Source organism: Leptopilina heterotoma, unplaced genomic scaffold, assembly GCF_015476425.1.
Source record: "Leptopilina heterotoma isolate Lh14 unplaced genomic scaffold, ASM1547642v1 Lhet_242, whole genome shotgun sequence".
NCBI lineage: Eukaryota > Metazoa > Arthropoda > Insecta > Hymenoptera > Figitidae > Leptopilina > Leptopilina heterotoma.
The window spans coordinates 1508924-1526420 of NW_025110957.1; the positions used below are offsets into that span (position 1 = coordinate 1508924).

At 36.8% G+C, this 17497-nt stretch overlaps 2 protein-coding genes across 2 annotated transcripts; both read right to left on the reverse strand.

Annotated features, from left to right (window-relative positions):
* Nucleotides 1-2490: 2490 nt before the first annotated feature.
* LOC122503050 lies at nucleotides 2491-17272 on the reverse strand. Its single transcript, XM_043613456.1, has 2 exons — nucleotides 15561-17272; nucleotides 2491-5575 (listed from the first exon to the last, which is right to left on the reverse strand). Exon 2 carries the CDS (start codon nucleotides 5568-5570, stop codon nucleotides 3363-3365), a length of 2208 nt encoding a protein of 735 aa, XP_043469391.1. The 5' UTR covers nucleotides 5571-5575; nucleotides 15561-17272; the 3' UTR covers nucleotides 2491-3362.
* On the reverse strand, nucleotides 6250-12762 carry LOC122503078. Its single transcript, XM_043613500.1, has 3 exons — nucleotides 11823-12762; nucleotides 11327-11658; nucleotides 6250-11184 (listed from the first exon to the last, which is right to left on the reverse strand). Exons 1-3 carry the CDS (start codon nucleotides 12760-12762, stop codon nucleotides 6250-6252), a joined length of 6207 nt encoding a protein of 2068 aa, XP_043469435.1.
* Nucleotides 17273-17497: the final 225 nt, after the last annotated feature.

Consider the following 17497-nt stretch of genomic DNA (forward strand, 5'->3'; position numbering starts at 1 on the left):
TCTTTTAATTATTGAAACAATTTTTAATTTGTTTATTTATTTATTTTATTTTTTTTTTTAATTAATCTCTTAAAATAGGATTAATGTAAGTTGGAAATAATGGACATTTCAAAATAGAAATTCCATTCTATTTTGTAACCCTAAAAAAAAAGGTTGTTACAATTCCAACGTTAAATCATTTGTCAATAATTATTTTAATGTGCATTGGAATCTTCCGCAAGTTTGCAATTTATGGCGGGCAAGGTTTATAAGCTAGGTTGGTACAGGGAAACGAGAGATAAATTATATTTTTGAAAGAAAAGAAATAATAATAGAATTAATAATAATAATAGCCTAAACGTTCCCATCTTTATATATCGTATAATTGTTAATTGTATAAATATTTTTAATTAAGGCCGGGCCATCATTCACCCTATTTTCAAGGTTCGAAAAATTAAAAAAAATGCATTTAAAATTGAAGGCAGACGATTATAGTAACATTCGCCGTTAGTGTGAGAGAGAAAGAGCGATAGGATAGAAGAGTACACTATACTCCGTAAGAACAATATGCCTGAGAGAGAACGCTTCGATGCTATACACAATCTTCTTTCTCTCTCGCACAATGTCAAGGGGAGCGTGGGGAGCGCGGGAAGTCTTCACTCAACGCGTTGAGTGTAGCCTCACGTCTATTCTTCGTGTATATATATATATATGCATACAATATGCATTTCATTATTTTAATTCTAATAGTTAATAATTTTCCTTTTTACTGTTAATAACATGGATAATACACATATATGCACACATATACATATACCATAGCCATTGTTGTTGTTTTAAAACAAATTATAAATTCAATAAAATAATACCCTTTTATTAATCGATATTTATCAATATAGTTTAATTAATAATTGATAGTTTATTACTCGTGTAGGTTCCAAGGGCTTGCCTCATGAGTTGAATAAAATTTAAAAATATAAAATTATTTTGGTGTCATTGCCTCGCGAGTTGCACCATTTCGCTGACACCGAAATTCCTTAGTGCAATACGATCTTTAACTTCCTTCAACTTGGTTCGAAGGAAGTTTTAAAAGAATTTTAAATAAAATAATTTTCGAAATCTTTTTAAATTAAATATGGGCGTAACAAACCACCGTGGAATTTCCGTTTTTGTCCTCAAAAACTAGCAGCCCTTGGATTCGACACGGAGGAATATTTATCTATTATTCTATTCTATTTATTTACTATTGCATATTATTATTAAATTATCATTATAGATGATTAACTATTTCTGTTATTGGTGTTAAGAATTGAGAAGAGAAAAGAGAATCATGCTTATTTTAGTGGTTGTATTTCTCTTCTCTTTTCAATTGCTCTATTATGCATTCTGTCGCGTTACACTCATTATCACCTTCGCGGTGGGGGTGATTCACTCTCGCTGCACTTGACCGTGTTCGTACCTTCTCATTAGTATAGTTTAGACGTGCGACGATTCTACAAAAATTAATATGTGCGGTCAAGTGTGTGTAGTTCGCGGTGCTTTACATTTTTGGATTATTCGTGATTACAATAGAGATATACGGCAAAAGTGGTAAAAATTCTTTACTAATAGGTGGACATATCATTCTGTAAGTGTATTAATATTCATTAATATATATATATTACACACACACATGTCATTTTTAGATTGAAACAAATTTTCGTATTGTTCAATTAAAGAAACAATTATTCAAACATAAAATTAATAATCAATTTTCCAATAGTTTTTTTTTTTTTTTTTTTTTTTTTGAATAATTTATATTTATAATAAACATAATTATTTGAACAATTATTTCTTAAATTAAAATATTAGACCAATTTTAATTCAACAATTCACGTCACAAATTGGCGATAATTCGGTACTAACTTGTATTATAATTTTAAAAGAATTTAGTGCCATTATTAAATTTTTATAATATGATGTTAATAATAATTTTAAAGTAATCGAATAATAGCCATTAATGACTACCAATTAATTAATTGTTTGTTAATTAACAACAGTCACCAGTAATTATTCGGTAGTGCACACATACACATTTATACATAAGTGTATATTTGTTTATTTATTTATAATTTATTTTATTGTCGTTATTATCATTATATATATTTATTTATTTAACAAAAATTTTAATAATTGATTTTTTTTTTTTTTTTTATTTGTTTAGTTATTATTGTTTATTAAATTTTAATTATTTATTTATTTATTTATACTACTAATGATAACAACAATAATTTATTAAATAACAGCTGATAATATAATTTGCTCATAATACTTATAAAATAAATAATCATTGGCAATAACTGTTCATGATTATCGATTACCAATAAATATTTTCCTTTTAGTACGATCGTATGCATATAGATTTTTTTTTTTTTTTTTTTTTTTTTTTTTTTTTTTTTTGAATATATATTTAATTGTTTTTGTATTGTTTTTGTATTGTTTTTTTTTTTTTTTATTTATTGATTTATTTATTTGTTTTTGTGATTTTATTTAAATGTTGTTTTATAATATTAATTATATGTCTCTATTTATTTGTATATATGTTTACTATTTATTGTTTGTATATATCATTTTATGACAGCACACATGCGTGTTCAAAATCTCTTTTTGATTTTAAAGTTATTTAGAAACAACAACAACAACAACAACAGTAGGCTTCCACTATAGTAAATTACTTAGATTTATTTATCAATTCTCCCCGAAATATTTAGGGTAAAACTCTGAGGCGTTTTGAAAATGGCAAGGTACTGACCCAAAACTCCCATAAGCCATGGGTGCTTTCCTTCATGAAATATGAAGGCAAGCACTATTTGTTGGTTATATGGTAGGAAGGAAATCTGACCTTTCTGTAGTGTGTGCGCCTCTGAGCGGCAAGATCTTGGTAAGACCGTTAAAAGTTTCACCGCTATAGTAAATTCTTTTCTCAAATTTTAAACGAAGAGAAGGTTGTGGATACGTCCCGACGGTACCGGCACCATTGTCAAAACGCCTTTGGGAATGTATTATCTTTTTATACATCAATATATATATATACACCAAAAACTAGCAATGAAAGAGTGCTGACCCAACACTTCCGCACACCATGAGTGCCTGCTTTATGATTTTTGGTCACATAAAGCAATCACTCGTTGGGTACGCGGCAGGAGGGAGAACGGGCAAATGAGAAGCCTCTGGTGGCAGTTAAACCTTAATGTTTTTCCGTTAGACCATCGCAGACTGCTCTAATTAAATATGGAGTATTAATACTCCGAGCCGCGGATTTTTCTCTCCAGCACAAAAACATTGCTAACCCTTGCTGTATATGTTTTCTTTTTTTATTGTTAATTATACCTTATGTTACCTTACTAAAATGGTTGAAGATGTTGCGTTGGTAGAATAGTACCTGGCCTTGGACTCGCTGTTGGCGATGTTGATATTACTCCGGATGTTGTTGGTACGGGAATAAATTGCAATTCCGTTTGATGTGATGTTGAGGTTAATGGGGTATCAACTGACCCCATGTTGATTGAATGACTTTCCTTCAGTGCTACTGCACTGCTTGCTTTAGGATCCGTGGTTTCGTTGCTGGGGTGACATCTGGAAGAGGTCAAATAAATGACCTTGGAATTCGGAATGACAGAATAGTTTCCTGTTGTCTCGGTCCGGCAGTCAGCTGCTACTTCGGATTGTTTTTGTGTAGGTTTTAGGATATTTGAAAAGTGGTTAGCTCCACTTGAAATAGGTTTTCTACATAGGTACAGTATGATGCATATAATAATTAGCATCGAACCTCCGTAAGCTCCATAAACAAGGGTTGTATGTTTATTTTTAAATTGTTTCTGGACTGCTAGGTCTTCTAATTCTTCTTCCAATTCGTATAGAGTTTTCGAATTTGCTTCAAAACTGGACATTTTTGATCCAAGACTTTTTACTTCTACATGCCGGTCTTCTAGGGTTATTGCAAGATCAGCATGGGTTGCTAATAGGGGTGACACCTTCATAACATCCAGATGTAACTCAGTTTCGAAGATAAGCGATGTTTGACCCTTTTGTTCTGATGTAGCTGGGATGGTGACGTCTTTTGTTTTTACGGAGCATCCTGGAGCTAGTTTCATCATACCTACTCCGGTTAAATTCACCTTAACGGGAGTCATCGAATGACAGTAGATAGTAATCACTTCTGGTCGGGCAAATGAGTACAGCCATGCTGACAGGGTTCTTAATGGTTGCCAGTAAGATTCAGGTGCTGTAGTAATTTTAATTGTGCAAGATCTCATGGCTTCAATAGATGGTTGGTCCAAGAGTAAGGGTTCACATCCTGGTCTCTCTCGCACGTCGTAGATTGGTACTCCTTCCAGGCAAGCATGATAGGCTGCAGTTGAGCGGCATTCCTTCCATTCCTCCTGGTGGATCAGCAGGTAGGTTCGTTTATCTTCGTCGATAATTAAATAATCATAATCAGAGCTGATGTAGGCTCTTTGAGTACCACTACCCAAAGATTCTTGTATTGTTGGAAGAGGATGGATTTTAAAGGACTGGTATTTGTGTCTTTCCAAAAGAGGGATGTCGATCAAGACCTTCAACTTATGGTTATCGCACCAGATGGAAATGGTGGCGATTCGAATAAGCTCGTCGATGCTGACCTTGGGTCCAGGTAGAGGAAAATAAACATCTGTCAGATTGTCTTGGATCTCTCGCATGATTGGTTCAAGTTGGTTTGATGAGATGATTCCGGGATGAAGCCGATTTTGTCGAGCTTCATGGACAGCATTCAAGATGGTGGATGTAGCTTTGATGTTGTGGTCCAATCCGATTTTAAGTGCCTCCATTAATAGTATTATGGATTGTCTTCGTTCTTCTGCTTCTTTCCAGGTAGCGCTTTTTCCTTCTCTCAAAAGTAAATTTTGTAGATCCTGACGTAGGTTATCCATTTGGCCTTGTTGATTGACATATTGAGTGTGAATGATGTCCAATTGAGAGCGGACAATGTGAGTTTGTTTTCCCAAGTACCTGGTCAGATTACTTTGGGCTTGGTTCAGGTCTTCGATAGCCGCATCGTACCGTTCTCCGTCGTCATAATTTAGAACGCCTGCGATGGGCCCAGCTATTTTTCCCAAAAATCCAAGGAGAGGAACACTCCGTCTTACTTTTAGTTGTGACGACATTTTCCTTGGTAGGCTCGTCCTGGTATTTTCTAATTCCTCGATCTGTCCTCGGAATTGAAGTTGTAATTCTGATGCCATCTCCCATTTATCTCCCCATTGAAATTGATACATGGTTTGCTCGCACCAATTTTCTCCTGGTCTGCAATATTCCTTGAGCCTTTCCAGTCTCAACTTCAAATCATTATAATGGCGAATTTGTTTTCCGATGTCTAGAAACACAGCCACCCTCCATCTGCTAGTCGACCGTCGAACTTCTCCGAAATGTTCAAAATAGACTCCACTACTGATGTTGAAAGGTGTAATTTGGAAAAATGTGCTGGTCGTCGGGTCGTTTGCTAGGGAATCATCAGAATTAGCTCCTGCTGTTAGAACGAGGCACAAGGCAATAGTGATCCATTCCATCGTCATTTTACCTAAAATCAAAATTATGTTAATGATAACTCAGAGGGAAGATAATGGTTAAAAATGGGCAACCATTATCTTATCTTTATGCTTGGCGAATCTCTCGCCATTTTCATCTTCCAAGATAACGTTATTATTTTGGGTTAACCCTACGACGACATAAGGGCCATTTGCACGAGAATCGAATTTATTATTCCGGATTTCTTTATATGTGTAAACTTGATCACCGACCTTGACCTTAGAAGGCCGAGCTTTAGAATCATGCCATTCCTTTGATCGTTCTTTTGCTTTGATCACTCGCTGGGCGGCCAGGTTCTGTAACTCATGCATTCTAACGATTAAATCTCTCAAGTAAACACCATAAGTTTCCAATTCGGGGCCCTGTGGGAATGAACTGGGAACCCGGGCGGTTCGACCAAAAACCAATTCGTACGGTGTGAAATTTGTAGCTTCATGGACCGATGTATTATAATTAAACATCGCAAAAGGAAGTAGACGATCCCAATCGTCAAAATCATTTGCATAATGTTTAATATAATCTGTCAGCTCAATATGGCTCCTTTCTAATGCACCATTTGTTTGAGGACGATAACCGGAAGTAGTAAGTTGTTTTACGCCGAAAATTCTTTCGAGTTTTCGCATCAAAGAACTCACAAAGCTTCCTCCTCTATCTGTAAGCACACATCTAGGTGCTCCAGTACAGAGAGAAAAGGTTTGTTGCCACAGCATGGGCGATAGTAGTGGTTTTGATATCCGGAATAGGTACCGCGATGCAGTATTTACTAAAATTATCCTGCATGGTAAGAATATGTCGATTCCCATTGGGAGTAGTTCTCAATTTTCCCACTGTATCTAGGGATACCTTGTCGAAGGGTATTGCTGGGGTATCCGTTATCAACATAGGTTCGCGAGTTCGAGCCCTAACAAGTTTATTTTCAAGACAGCTTCTACATTTTCGAATAAATTGTGTCACATCATCCCGTAATCTAGGCCAATAATATCGTTCGCGTATTCGCCTGTAGGTCTTTGTAATGCCCTTATGCCCACCAATTAAACTACCATGATATTCGGTTATTATTTTCGAGCGTAATTCTGGGGGAGGGACTTCAATCTTTCCGTGGCACAAGGTGATTTTTACATCACCACCGCGGAATATTCCTGCTAATATGCCCGCCATAGTCGTTTGGGGGAGAGTACCTAACAGGTCTCCGGAATTTGCCATCCGGCAATGGGTTTGATTATCTAAAACTAAAGCGTGTTTCAAGTTTCGTAACCCTGTTGTAACGTCACTCCAATCAAGTTCGTCGAAATGTTTTTTCTTTACTACGATTGAATAAATTTTGTATTTTCCACAAAGGGTAACCTGAACTTGTCCTTTTATTGGATTGTTATCCCGGATGTCCTGTAAGTTAATTTTATCAGTAGCAATTAGGAGTTTTGAAATTGAATCAACGGGTTCACAATCTTCGGAAATAAAATGGGCAATATTGTCTTTCTTATAGGTCAATGGTTCTGTCCATTGGTGGAAAACATTTTCCGGATTTTCCTTGAATTTTTCATGTGTAGTAGTAGTAGTTTGTTCGTTGTCAGAGGGTTCGGGGGAGGAAGAAGAGGGGGACTCTACATCCGAAATGTTAATATAGATTGGTAACCTTGTGTGAGGGATAGGCATCGTTGGTGGGGGTAATTCTATATTATTTGAATGTAGTCTTCGAGGCACTATGTTTGTTTTTCTTCCCACTTCTTCGTCTTGTTCTTCGTCGTTTTCTGCTTGAAAATCTGCGAATGGGGTAGATTGTGCAACTGGAGCTGGCAAGGTTCTAGGAGTAAAAACCGGAAGACTGGTTGCAGGATTCTCATGGATGCTTTCTTCTTCAATTACTTCGGGCGTATCCTGGAAACGTACCACACTTCGTTTTCTTTTAGGGCAAGAATAACTCATTACTGGAGTATCCTGCTGAGCTCCACTGGCATAGGGGCTGAAAGAAGGAGCTTTGTGTTCCGAGGATGGTCTTGATTCTTTTGGAGAAGTGTTGTTGTCGGTGTGAGTTGGCTCTCGCTTTTTGTTGACATTATCCAGGAATCTTTTCAGTCTTGCTGTGAATTCGCTATCATTGGTTCCTTTGCAAGGATCCAAGGATTCTAGATAGTTAAGATATTCTTCATCGCTCTCTCCGTCGGAAACATGAGTCTTCTTTTTAGGTGTTCGACCCATTCCTTCATAGTCCCATGCTAAGGTTTGGTTGGATTGATTCAAGTTGCTGAATTCACGACGTTTCAGAGATTCATCGAATCGCCTAATTGATTGATCTAGTGAATTTTCTTGATCTTCAGGATCTGCTGGATTTTGCTGTGGTTCCTGATCAGTTTCTGATTCCGGTTCCGAACTTTCTTCACTATCGGGAGGTGGTGGAGGTATTGCGACGATCACATGCTCCGGGGAAATTTCTTCCACATCTTCTTGATCTGCTGATTCGCTGGAAGATGAACTGGAGTCTGAAGGAGGTTCTAGAAGGGCGCCTTCCCTTGCTAGTCGATCTGCATTTTCGTTTCCATTTATTCCATCGTGACCAGGCACGTGTTCCCATATAACATCCAAACCTTTCATTGCTTTAACTAATCGTTCGTAGGCACTTTTATTTTTGACAGGTTTATTTTCGTTGGTTTTCCAGTCGTTTTCCTGCCATTTTGGTACCCACTCTTGGATTCCTTGGACAAGTACCTTGGAGTCAGTTTTTATCCTTAGTTGATTTATCCCTGCTCGTTTCGCCTTTTTGATAGCCGTTGTTGCAGCCTCAATTTCGGAAGCGTTGTTGGTTTGTCTACCTGTGGACCGCTGAGAGACGTTAAGTGGGTGTCCAGGACCGAACCATACTCCAATCCCTGCACGTGGTCTTATTCCGCCATTGTCACAACATGCACCATCTACATAAACATCTGTGTAGGAACTAGACATAGGGGGGATACACGGGGTTGATGGTTGGTCAGTTGTTTCTTTTTGCGTAATCGGAATTTTAGGTGGGAGCTGAGGGGGAACACTAGGGAACACACTATGACTTGCACGGAATACCGGGGCGTCCGAATTTTCTTCCTTGTCGGTTTCTGTCGTTGATTCATCTGAAGAAGAAGATTCGTCTTCCTGGTGACGGGCCTTCTCTCGTATTTCTTGTTTTCTTCTCCTCAATCTTTCACCAATACTACTCACATCTGGATCTACAGGTTTCGAACCTGCAGGGGGAACATAAGGTTCTTCATCATGGGGTTCCTTAGGTTTGGTTGATCCTATGGGTCGTCCTCTCTTGGGAATAGTGAGCTTTGCAGGTGACGCTGCTGGATTTCTCGTGAGTATTTTCCTCGGCACAACTGGTATTTCCTTTGATGTGGTGGGCATTTTGGAACCTTTCGTGGAACTAGTGGCCTTGGGGTTCGATGATGAAGTAGAGGGGTTTTGTTTATTCGCATAAGGAGGCTTTTCTAGTCTTGTAGAAGGACCTTCTTTCTTTGACGCCACAGGAAGTTTATAAGTAGGGTTAGGTTGTAGTGTTGAAACCTCTAAAGGGTTCTTGGGTTTAGGTTCAACGTTAGAAGAACGTGGGGCTTTTTGTTGAATTTTGCTATTGTCACTCGATCGACTCGCTCGTGCACTGGCACTAATCACTTTTTGTTTCGCACCACTACTTATCGGAAGGGCGCGAAGAGGGAGTGATTTGATTTCAGAATTTTCGCGTTGGTCATCTAACTTATCCTGATCTGTTTCTTCCGAGGATTCGGTCCACTCTGACTCGGAAGATGCAAAATTGTCCTTTTTGTCACTAGTGTCATTATCTTCGATAGGGTTGTTAGATAGGGCCTCGACAATTCTATTTATTTTCCCGGGTTTGTACTCGAATTTATAACGGTAGTCTCGAAGTTTTAATCGCCATTTTTGAAGTCGCGTTCCTGGATTCTCGATATAACTTATCCAGTGAACTGGTTCACAGTCACATGATAGGATAAAATCTTGATTATACAGGTAGGGCCTGAAATGTTCCACAGCGTATAACACTGCAAGGCACTCTTTTTCGGCATCGAGGTATTTTCTTTCGTTAGCGTTTAAGACTTTTGAGTAGTACGCGACGGGAAGGTCAATTTTGTCATGTTCTTGGGTCAACATTGAGCCAATGGCATATTCAGAAGCGTCTGTCGTGAGTTTAAACGGTTTTGTGAAATCTGGGTATTGTAAGATGGGTCTTTTACACAGGGCTTTTCTGAGTTTTCTGAAACTTTTCTGTTGCGTATCGCCCCATTTCCATTCTTCTGTTTTCTTTAATAGATCAGATAGAGGTTTGGCGATTTTAGCGTACTCTTTTATAAAGCGCCTGTAATAACCTGAAAGGCCTAGAAAACTCCTGACTTCAGTTTGAGTTTTCGGTACAGGAAAACGCTTGATGGCCTTAATTTTTGCTGGATTCGGTTTTATTCCATTTGCTCCGACAACGTGACCTAAATAGGCCACTTCCTTTTTTAGGAATTCGCACTTGTCGGGTTGGAGTTTTAGGTTTGCTTCTCGAAGTCTATTATATAGTCTTCGGGCTCGCCTATCATGTTCCTCAAGGGTATCAGAATAGATAATGATATCGTCGAGGTACACGAATGCTTCCGAATCAAGCATACCATCAAGAACGCTATTAAGAAGTCGCTGAAAAGTAGGGGGGGCATTTTTGATTCCCATAGGCATACGCTTGTATTCGAAATGTCCATTTCGAGAAGAAAAAGCCGTTTTGTGTCGGTCGTCCGGGTGAGTTTCCACCTGGTGAAAACCACTAGCGAGGTCGAAGACAGTAAAGTATGCTGCCGTCCCTAATTTATCCAATATGGCGGAAATATTGGGGAGGGGGTAGGCATCCCCTATTACCTTCTCATTAAGCGCTCGATAATCAATAACTACCCTCCACTTTCTTTTTCCCGAAGCGTCAAGTTTTTTCGGTACTATAAGAAGAGGGGAGTTATATGGGGAATTTGAGTTTCCGATAATACCGCTATTAAATTGTTTTAATAATTGTTCGTCAATTTGTGGTAGGGCTTCATCTGGGGATCGGTATTGCTTTTTATGAATTACCTTATCGTCAGTGGTGGGGATTCTGTGTTGGATTAAATGAGTGCAACTTAAAGGTTCCCCATTGAGATGAAAAATGTCGGCATATTCCTCGGCCCATTTATTTACAAGTTCTTTTTCTTCCGAATTTAAATGGGACACAAAAAGGGATTCTTTAACCTTTTGAACTCGCTCGGTGTAGGATAACAGTGGAGTGGAAAAATGGTCAGATTCTGAATCAGACAATTCTTCGCCCTCCAGTTTGCAAAAATCAAAAGGGATTAGTTCTTGGGGAGGCAATTCTATATCGATATCCTCTTCTGTAGTATTAATCGCTACGGCGTGACACACTCCATTTTTGCTACTTACTACGGCCTCGCCCAAGTATACACCTTTAGGGGTGTTAATTCGAGGGAGATAACCTTGTGACAAATCTGGATTGATCACGTTAATAGCGATTGGATTTCGAGTTCTGGCTCGGATTCGCAAAACCTTTTTAAAAGGTTTGATATGAGGTTTCAAAATCTCCTTTTCAGCCAATGATTCCTTTATCCACAAACGGGATAGGGGTCACTGGGTTGGAGAGAGTGACCAGGGTATTGTGCCAGAACGATATCTGGGCCCTTTCCTGTCGAAGGTAGGGCCGCCCTAGAATTCCATGTGTTGAAACAGGAAAATTATTTCTTACTACATGAAATTCAACAGGTGCACTCGCGATGTTAATTTGAATTGTACCAATCGTTCTCACTGTGTGATTCGTTATTCCCGTGATTTCTGTACTCTTGCTCGGGTCAAGAGTAAGGTCGGGATCTAAGGCACACAATTTGATTAGATTGGTGTCGGATCCTGGATCTACTAGAAACCTAATATCTGATTGTCTGAATTCTGGGGCCGTGAACTGCACTACTGGGGAGTCCTCGGCCGTGACTCCTGCTCGTAGGACCTTACGGAATTGTCCTTGAATTGGACACTCCGTTGACGCTGTGGGTTTGGACTCGTCGGCGCGTCGGTATGTCGAGTCTGTTGAAAGTTTAAATTTCCTGGAGGTCCAGGGGATGCTGCACGCGTAGGGGCCGCATTAAACTTGAAATTTGAATTTTGTTCTTGATAGTTGCGATGAGATTGAGGTTGTTGGTATTGAGGGGGTTGAAAACTCATTGCTTGGATAGGGGGTTGGAAACTACCGAATTGTGACATCATCGAACGATAAAATGTCGCAAGTTGCTCAGGTGTAAATTGCAACACATCATTCGCCGATGTTTTCTGTGATCTATGTGACTCAAATCCTCTATCATTTTCCGACCTACGCTTTTCCGGATTAGAATTATTTTTCTCGACCTGTTTTGTATAAGGACTAGGTGATCGTGGATGTTCTTCGGCGCGAGCAATATGATAAGACGTACCTCTAGATCGGTCTGAGTACTTGTGCCTTTCTTCAGCACGAAGGGCATGCTCGAAGGCTTCACTAAGGTCTGCCGGATTTCTCGTGTCCACAAAAATAGACATTTCCTCTGGCAAGCCTCGAATGAATGCCTCAAGGGCGCAATCAATGATTGGTTTCATCATAATTTCGCTTTCAGAAGTATCCTGACAACGGACGGCCAAACCTTCTATTAATCGATAGCGTGCGTTATATTTTGCTTCTAAAGAATGTTTTGCCCCACTCAGTAGACCTTGTAGGCGGTCGTTATAATCACTAACCGTCTCTGATTGTTTTAGTCTAATGCTCATAATATTATCTAAATACCATTGATACTTCTTTGAAGAAGCAAATCTTTTCTTTAAATGGGACACTAACTCGTCTAATCTATTGAAACGTTTATCCCTTACGCTTTCTCTAGCCGCACCCTTTAATTTACTGAGGACGGCCTTGATGTATCCAGGCTCGGAAGTTCCTGTCAAAAACACAGCTCCATTAGCTACGTCTTGTAGGAATTCCTTCAAAGGTGGATTGCGTCCATCAAAAATAGGGATGTGATAAGTGCATTGTTGTAGCGTCATACACTCTAAGACTGAAGCCATCGCGGCTGTTGTATCAGGATTAGCATTGGCAGGAGGAGGGGTTAAATTTGCGAACGTGCTTCCGCACGCTAAACCGGCTCCTTGTGACACGGGGTCCGTCATTTTTAGTGCAAGTATATATATGTAGATAAAAAAAAATTTTAATTGTTATTCTCGATAATTATTTTTCACCACCGCGGAATATTCCTGTTAATTTGCGCGGGATATTTCGAGGTTAAAAAAAAATAAAATGATTTGAAAAATTTTCAATTTTGATTTTCGGAAGGTGTTTTAGTTAACAGCTGATTATAACGCGTCGCTATCCGGTTCAAAGTGGAAAGGTCAATGACCAATCGACCTCTCGGGGTCCTAGGGTCTCGTTTAATCCATATACCAGGCGCAGGGGTGGGGATAGCAATATTATGGTGGGACATAACCCTTAATTAAAAATTTTGTTTCCCCTTTTTTTTTTTTTATTTATTTATATATATATATATATTTTTTTTTTTTTTTTTTACAAATGGGGTGAACAATAGAAATTGGAGAAATTGGTAGAAAAGAGAAATTAATAAAACGAAAGAAAAGCTTTAATTTAGTTTTCCTTTTCCCTATTTTCCAAAGCCAATTTTACTCGACGCTCGATTTCTTTTCGTTTGTTTATGAGAACTAACTCGGCAAGACAATCATGAAATTCTTTCCATGAGCTTAGGGAGTTTTCCGAATTTTCCGACGAGGTTTCTTTTTGATTTTCGAGGTTACGTCTTGCTGCTATACGTTTATTTATATTTTCGTCACTCATAAGTTCTTTTTCTAATTTAGTGTAATTCTTAACTCTTATCAAGTTCCTCAGTTTCTTTCCTCCGTAAACATTTTTACATTTATGAGGCATTGCAAAACATTCTTGACAATTTAAGATAAACTAAAAGAAGCTAGATAAAAAAAATTGAATATAAAAATTTTTATGAGGACGTGGGAAAAGAAAAAAAAAAGATACCCTTTTGTTTTATTTAATCAATCACAATGACGTCATCGTTGTAATTTACCGTAGTGTCGCTGTCAGAACTGTTGCTGTCAGAAATCAAAATAGGGGTGGGTACAATCTTGATCTTTTCTCCGTTGTAATTTTCGATACGTTTTACTCTCAACCGTAAGGTGGGGGTATCTGTAAGAATGTCTGCTGAATGTACCAAGGTCAAAGAGAGTTTTCTCAAATCCCGACCATTTATTACAGTGCCCCTTTTAAATGGGAACTTTGGGTTAAACACTATAAAATAGTGTAATCTCTCTGGAAGATTATTTTTAATATTAGTGTTAGTCAAGGAGGAAAAGGTTTCAGAAGGAATTGTTTGAGAGATAGCAGAATTTGAAATATTTGCCTCTACTGAAAATTCTTCTTGTACTCTTTCTTGTGTTTTAATAGAAGTAGGAAGTGATTTGATTAAAGTTGTGTTTGATTTTCTTTTTGGTCTATTCTTTCTGCGAGTTCTTTTTCCTCTTTGTCTAAAATTATTCGACATTGCGATTTATCATAGTGACAAAAATTCTTCTCATTCCTTCACAACAAATAAAATATTTTTAGGATTGTTTTGTAATAGAATTTCGGAGACTTGTCTTCCAGTGAGCGAATCACGGAGACTTGTCGTCACGGACTATCTATAACAAAATTAAAAATTAAAAATTAAACGTCTAGTTTGAATTTTTAATTTTAAAAAAAAAAATATTTTACTTGAGAGAAAATAATTAGAGAATTTGTTTAAGAATAAAAATTAACAACGCCTTATTCTCTCCATATAGTAATATATTATTTTAAAATTATTTTGTGATAGAATTTCGGAGACTTGTCTTCCAGTGAGCGAATCACGGAGACTTGTCGTCACGGACTATCTATGACAAAATTAAAAATTAAAAATTAAATGTCTAGTTTGAATTTTTAATTTTCAAAAAAAATATTTTTATTTGAGAGAGAATAATCCGTTCAAGAAGAAAAATTAAACAAATTCTTCATTTTTTTTTTTTCATATAGTAATATATTATTTTTAAATTATTTTGTGATAGAATTTCGGAGACTTGTCGTCCAGTGAGCGAATCACGGAGACTTGTCGTCACGGACTATCTATGACAAAATTAAAAATTAAAAATTAAATGTCTAGTTTGAATTTTTAATTTTCAAAAAAAAAAATATATATTTCCCTCAAGAAAGAATAATTAGAGTATTTACTTAAAATAGAAATAGACCAAAACACTTATTCTCTCAACAAAAAGGAATGTATTATTTAGGATTATTTTAAAAGTAGAATTTCGGAGACTTGTCTTCCAGTGAGCGAGTCACGGAGACTTGTCGTCACGGACTATCTACAATTAAGGTCCCAAAATTGAATTAAAATAATTTTTAATTCTATGTCAACATACCCTTTGTTAGAAAGAAAGAGGTGATATAGAGAAATTTGAAAATTTAAAAATAAGAAAGAATTATTAAGTGAAAATTTCGAAAGGAAATAGAAATCCCTTATAAGAATTCCTCCCTTAAATTCTGAGGGGTAGCAACGTCAGGAAAAATCCCACCGCTGCCACCATCAGTTTGTTACGAACGAGAAAATATTTAAATAATTAATATAGTTGATTTAACTATAATGATTATTTTAGGCTTTTGAGATGGCCCTATTTTCCAGTTTGTTGGAGGAATTCAAACTGCCAGAGCGTGAGCTCTGTTTATCTTACTGGGATTCGTGTTTCCTAGTTGCCAAAATTCAGAAATTAATTAAGGAAGGGGGGGGGTAAGGAAAATGTAGAAAATTAATAGAAAGAAAAATTAAAATAATAGTTATGATTTATTGTAAATTAAAGAAAGGATCCATCCGCCTCTCAAACAATAAAAGAAAGGAGGATGGGGTAAAACTAGCCAGAACGATACAGTTACTTACCCGTTCTGGAACCTTAAGTCTACCGCCAGAATTCTGCCGACGGGCGAAGATTTCACAATACACTCACACGTGCACAACTTATTGTTTTTTTTTTTTTTTTTTTCTTAGTTTCCTAAACCACTAAAAATAGGGCGGACGCGGCTACACCGTAAAACCGGCCGGTCATTTGACAAGAAAGAAAATTTTAAATTTATTTAAATAAAATCTCCCCCTTCACTATTTTAGCTTTAGGTGGCCCCGCGGATTTCGAGTTAAGAATTTTATTTTCGTCCGGCCAAATTGCTTGTATAAACATACAACCAATTTGGATCCTGTATACCGGACGGGAACGTTACGGATAATATTATTTTTATTCCGACAGAGATTGAGTCTCTGTGCCGTGGGAAACCGTACTGAACAATTTAGATATCTAATTAATGAGCTTATATAGTTTTACTTCCTTAAGAAATATGGAAAGGTGGGGACAGGGCGTTGGTCCTGTTGCCATGCCAAAATTGCTGAACTTGCATTTTGTGGAATCGGTTCATTGCACTATGTTGAAATAAATTCCTTTTTCTTGTATTCTTAGAAAGAATATTTTCTTTTTAATATTCTTTTAATTATTGAAACAATTTTTAATTTGTTTATTTATTTATTTTATTTTTTTTTTTTAATTAATCTCTTAAAATAGGATTAATGTAAGTTGGAAATAATGGACATTTCAAAATAGAAATTCCATTCTATTTTGTAACCCTAAAAAAAAAGGTTGTTACAATTCCAACGTTAAATCATTTGTCAATAATTATTTTAATGTGCATTGGAATCTTCCGCAAGTTTGCAATTTATGGCGGGCAAGGTTTATAAGCTAGGTTGGTACAGGGAAACGAGAGATAAATTATATTTTTGAAAGAAAAGAAATAATAATAGAATTAATAATAATAATAGCCTAAACGTTCCCATCTTTATATATCGTATAATTGTTAATTGTATAAATATTTTTAATTAAGGCCGGGCCATCATTCACCCTATTTTCAAGGTTCGAAAAATTAAAAAAAATGCATTTAAAATTGAAGGCAGACGATTATAGTAACATTCGCCGTTAGTGTGAGAGAGAAAGAGCGATAGGATAGAAGAGTACACTATACTCCGTAAGAACAATATGCCTGAGAGAGAACGCTTCGATGCTATACACAATCTTCTTTCTCTCTCGCACAATGTCAAGGGGAGCGTGGGGAGCGCGGGAAGTCTTCACTCAACGCGTTGAGTGTAGCCTCACGTCTATTCTTCGTGTATATATATATATATGCATACAATATGCATTTCATTATTTTAATTCTAATAGTTAATAATTTTCCTTTTTACTGTTAATAACATGGATAATACACATATATGCACACATATACATATACCATAGCCATTGTTGTTGTTTTAAAACAAATTATAAATTCAATAAAATAATACCCTTTTATTAATCGATATTTATCAATATAGTTTAATTAATAATTGATAGTTTATTACTCGTGTAGGTTCCAAGGGCTTGCCTCATGAGTTGAATAAAATTTAAAAATATAAAATTATTTTGGTGTCATTGCCTCGCGAGTTGCACCATTTCGCTGACACCGAAATTCCTTAGTGCAATACGATCTTTAACTTCCTTCAACTTGGTTCGAAGGAAGTTTTAAAAGAATTTTAAATAAAATAATTTTCGAAATCTTTTTAAATTAAATATGGGCGTAACATTTTTCATCCGCCGAATACTGTCTTATTTTAGCATTAAAATTAAAATCACATGACCAGAGTACACATTATAAATTGAAAGCACAATTGTCCTGGAATGTAAAAATGCCGATTTCGATAAGAAACAGTAAATATTTGTTAAAAATTGGTAAAAGCAAAGTTTGACAAGCGCGACTGAATTTACCATGTGAATAAATGAATTGGTAAGTTTAAATGGACGA

What these genes read in the sequence shown, in the direction of transcription:
- LOC122503078 (XM_043613500.1), bottom strand. Translation starts at nt 12,762, where the DNA reads ATGACGGACCCCGTGTCACAAGGAGCCGGTTTAGCGTGCGGAAGCACG. An exon ending in TTCGATGATGTCACAATTCG is followed by an intron (nt 11,659 to 11,822) that starts GTAGTTTCCAAC and finishes AACTTTCAACAG; the next exon opens with ACTCGACATACCGACGCGCC. An exon ending in CACCTGTTGAATTTCATGTA is followed by an intron (nt 11,185 to 11,326) that starts GTAAGAAATAAT and finishes TTGTGGATAAAG; the next exon opens with GAATCATTGGCTGAAAAGGA.
- LOC122503050 (XM_043613456.1), bottom strand. Translation starts at nt 5,570, where the DNA reads ATGACGATGGAATGGATCACTATTGCCTTGTGCCTCGTTCTAACAGCA.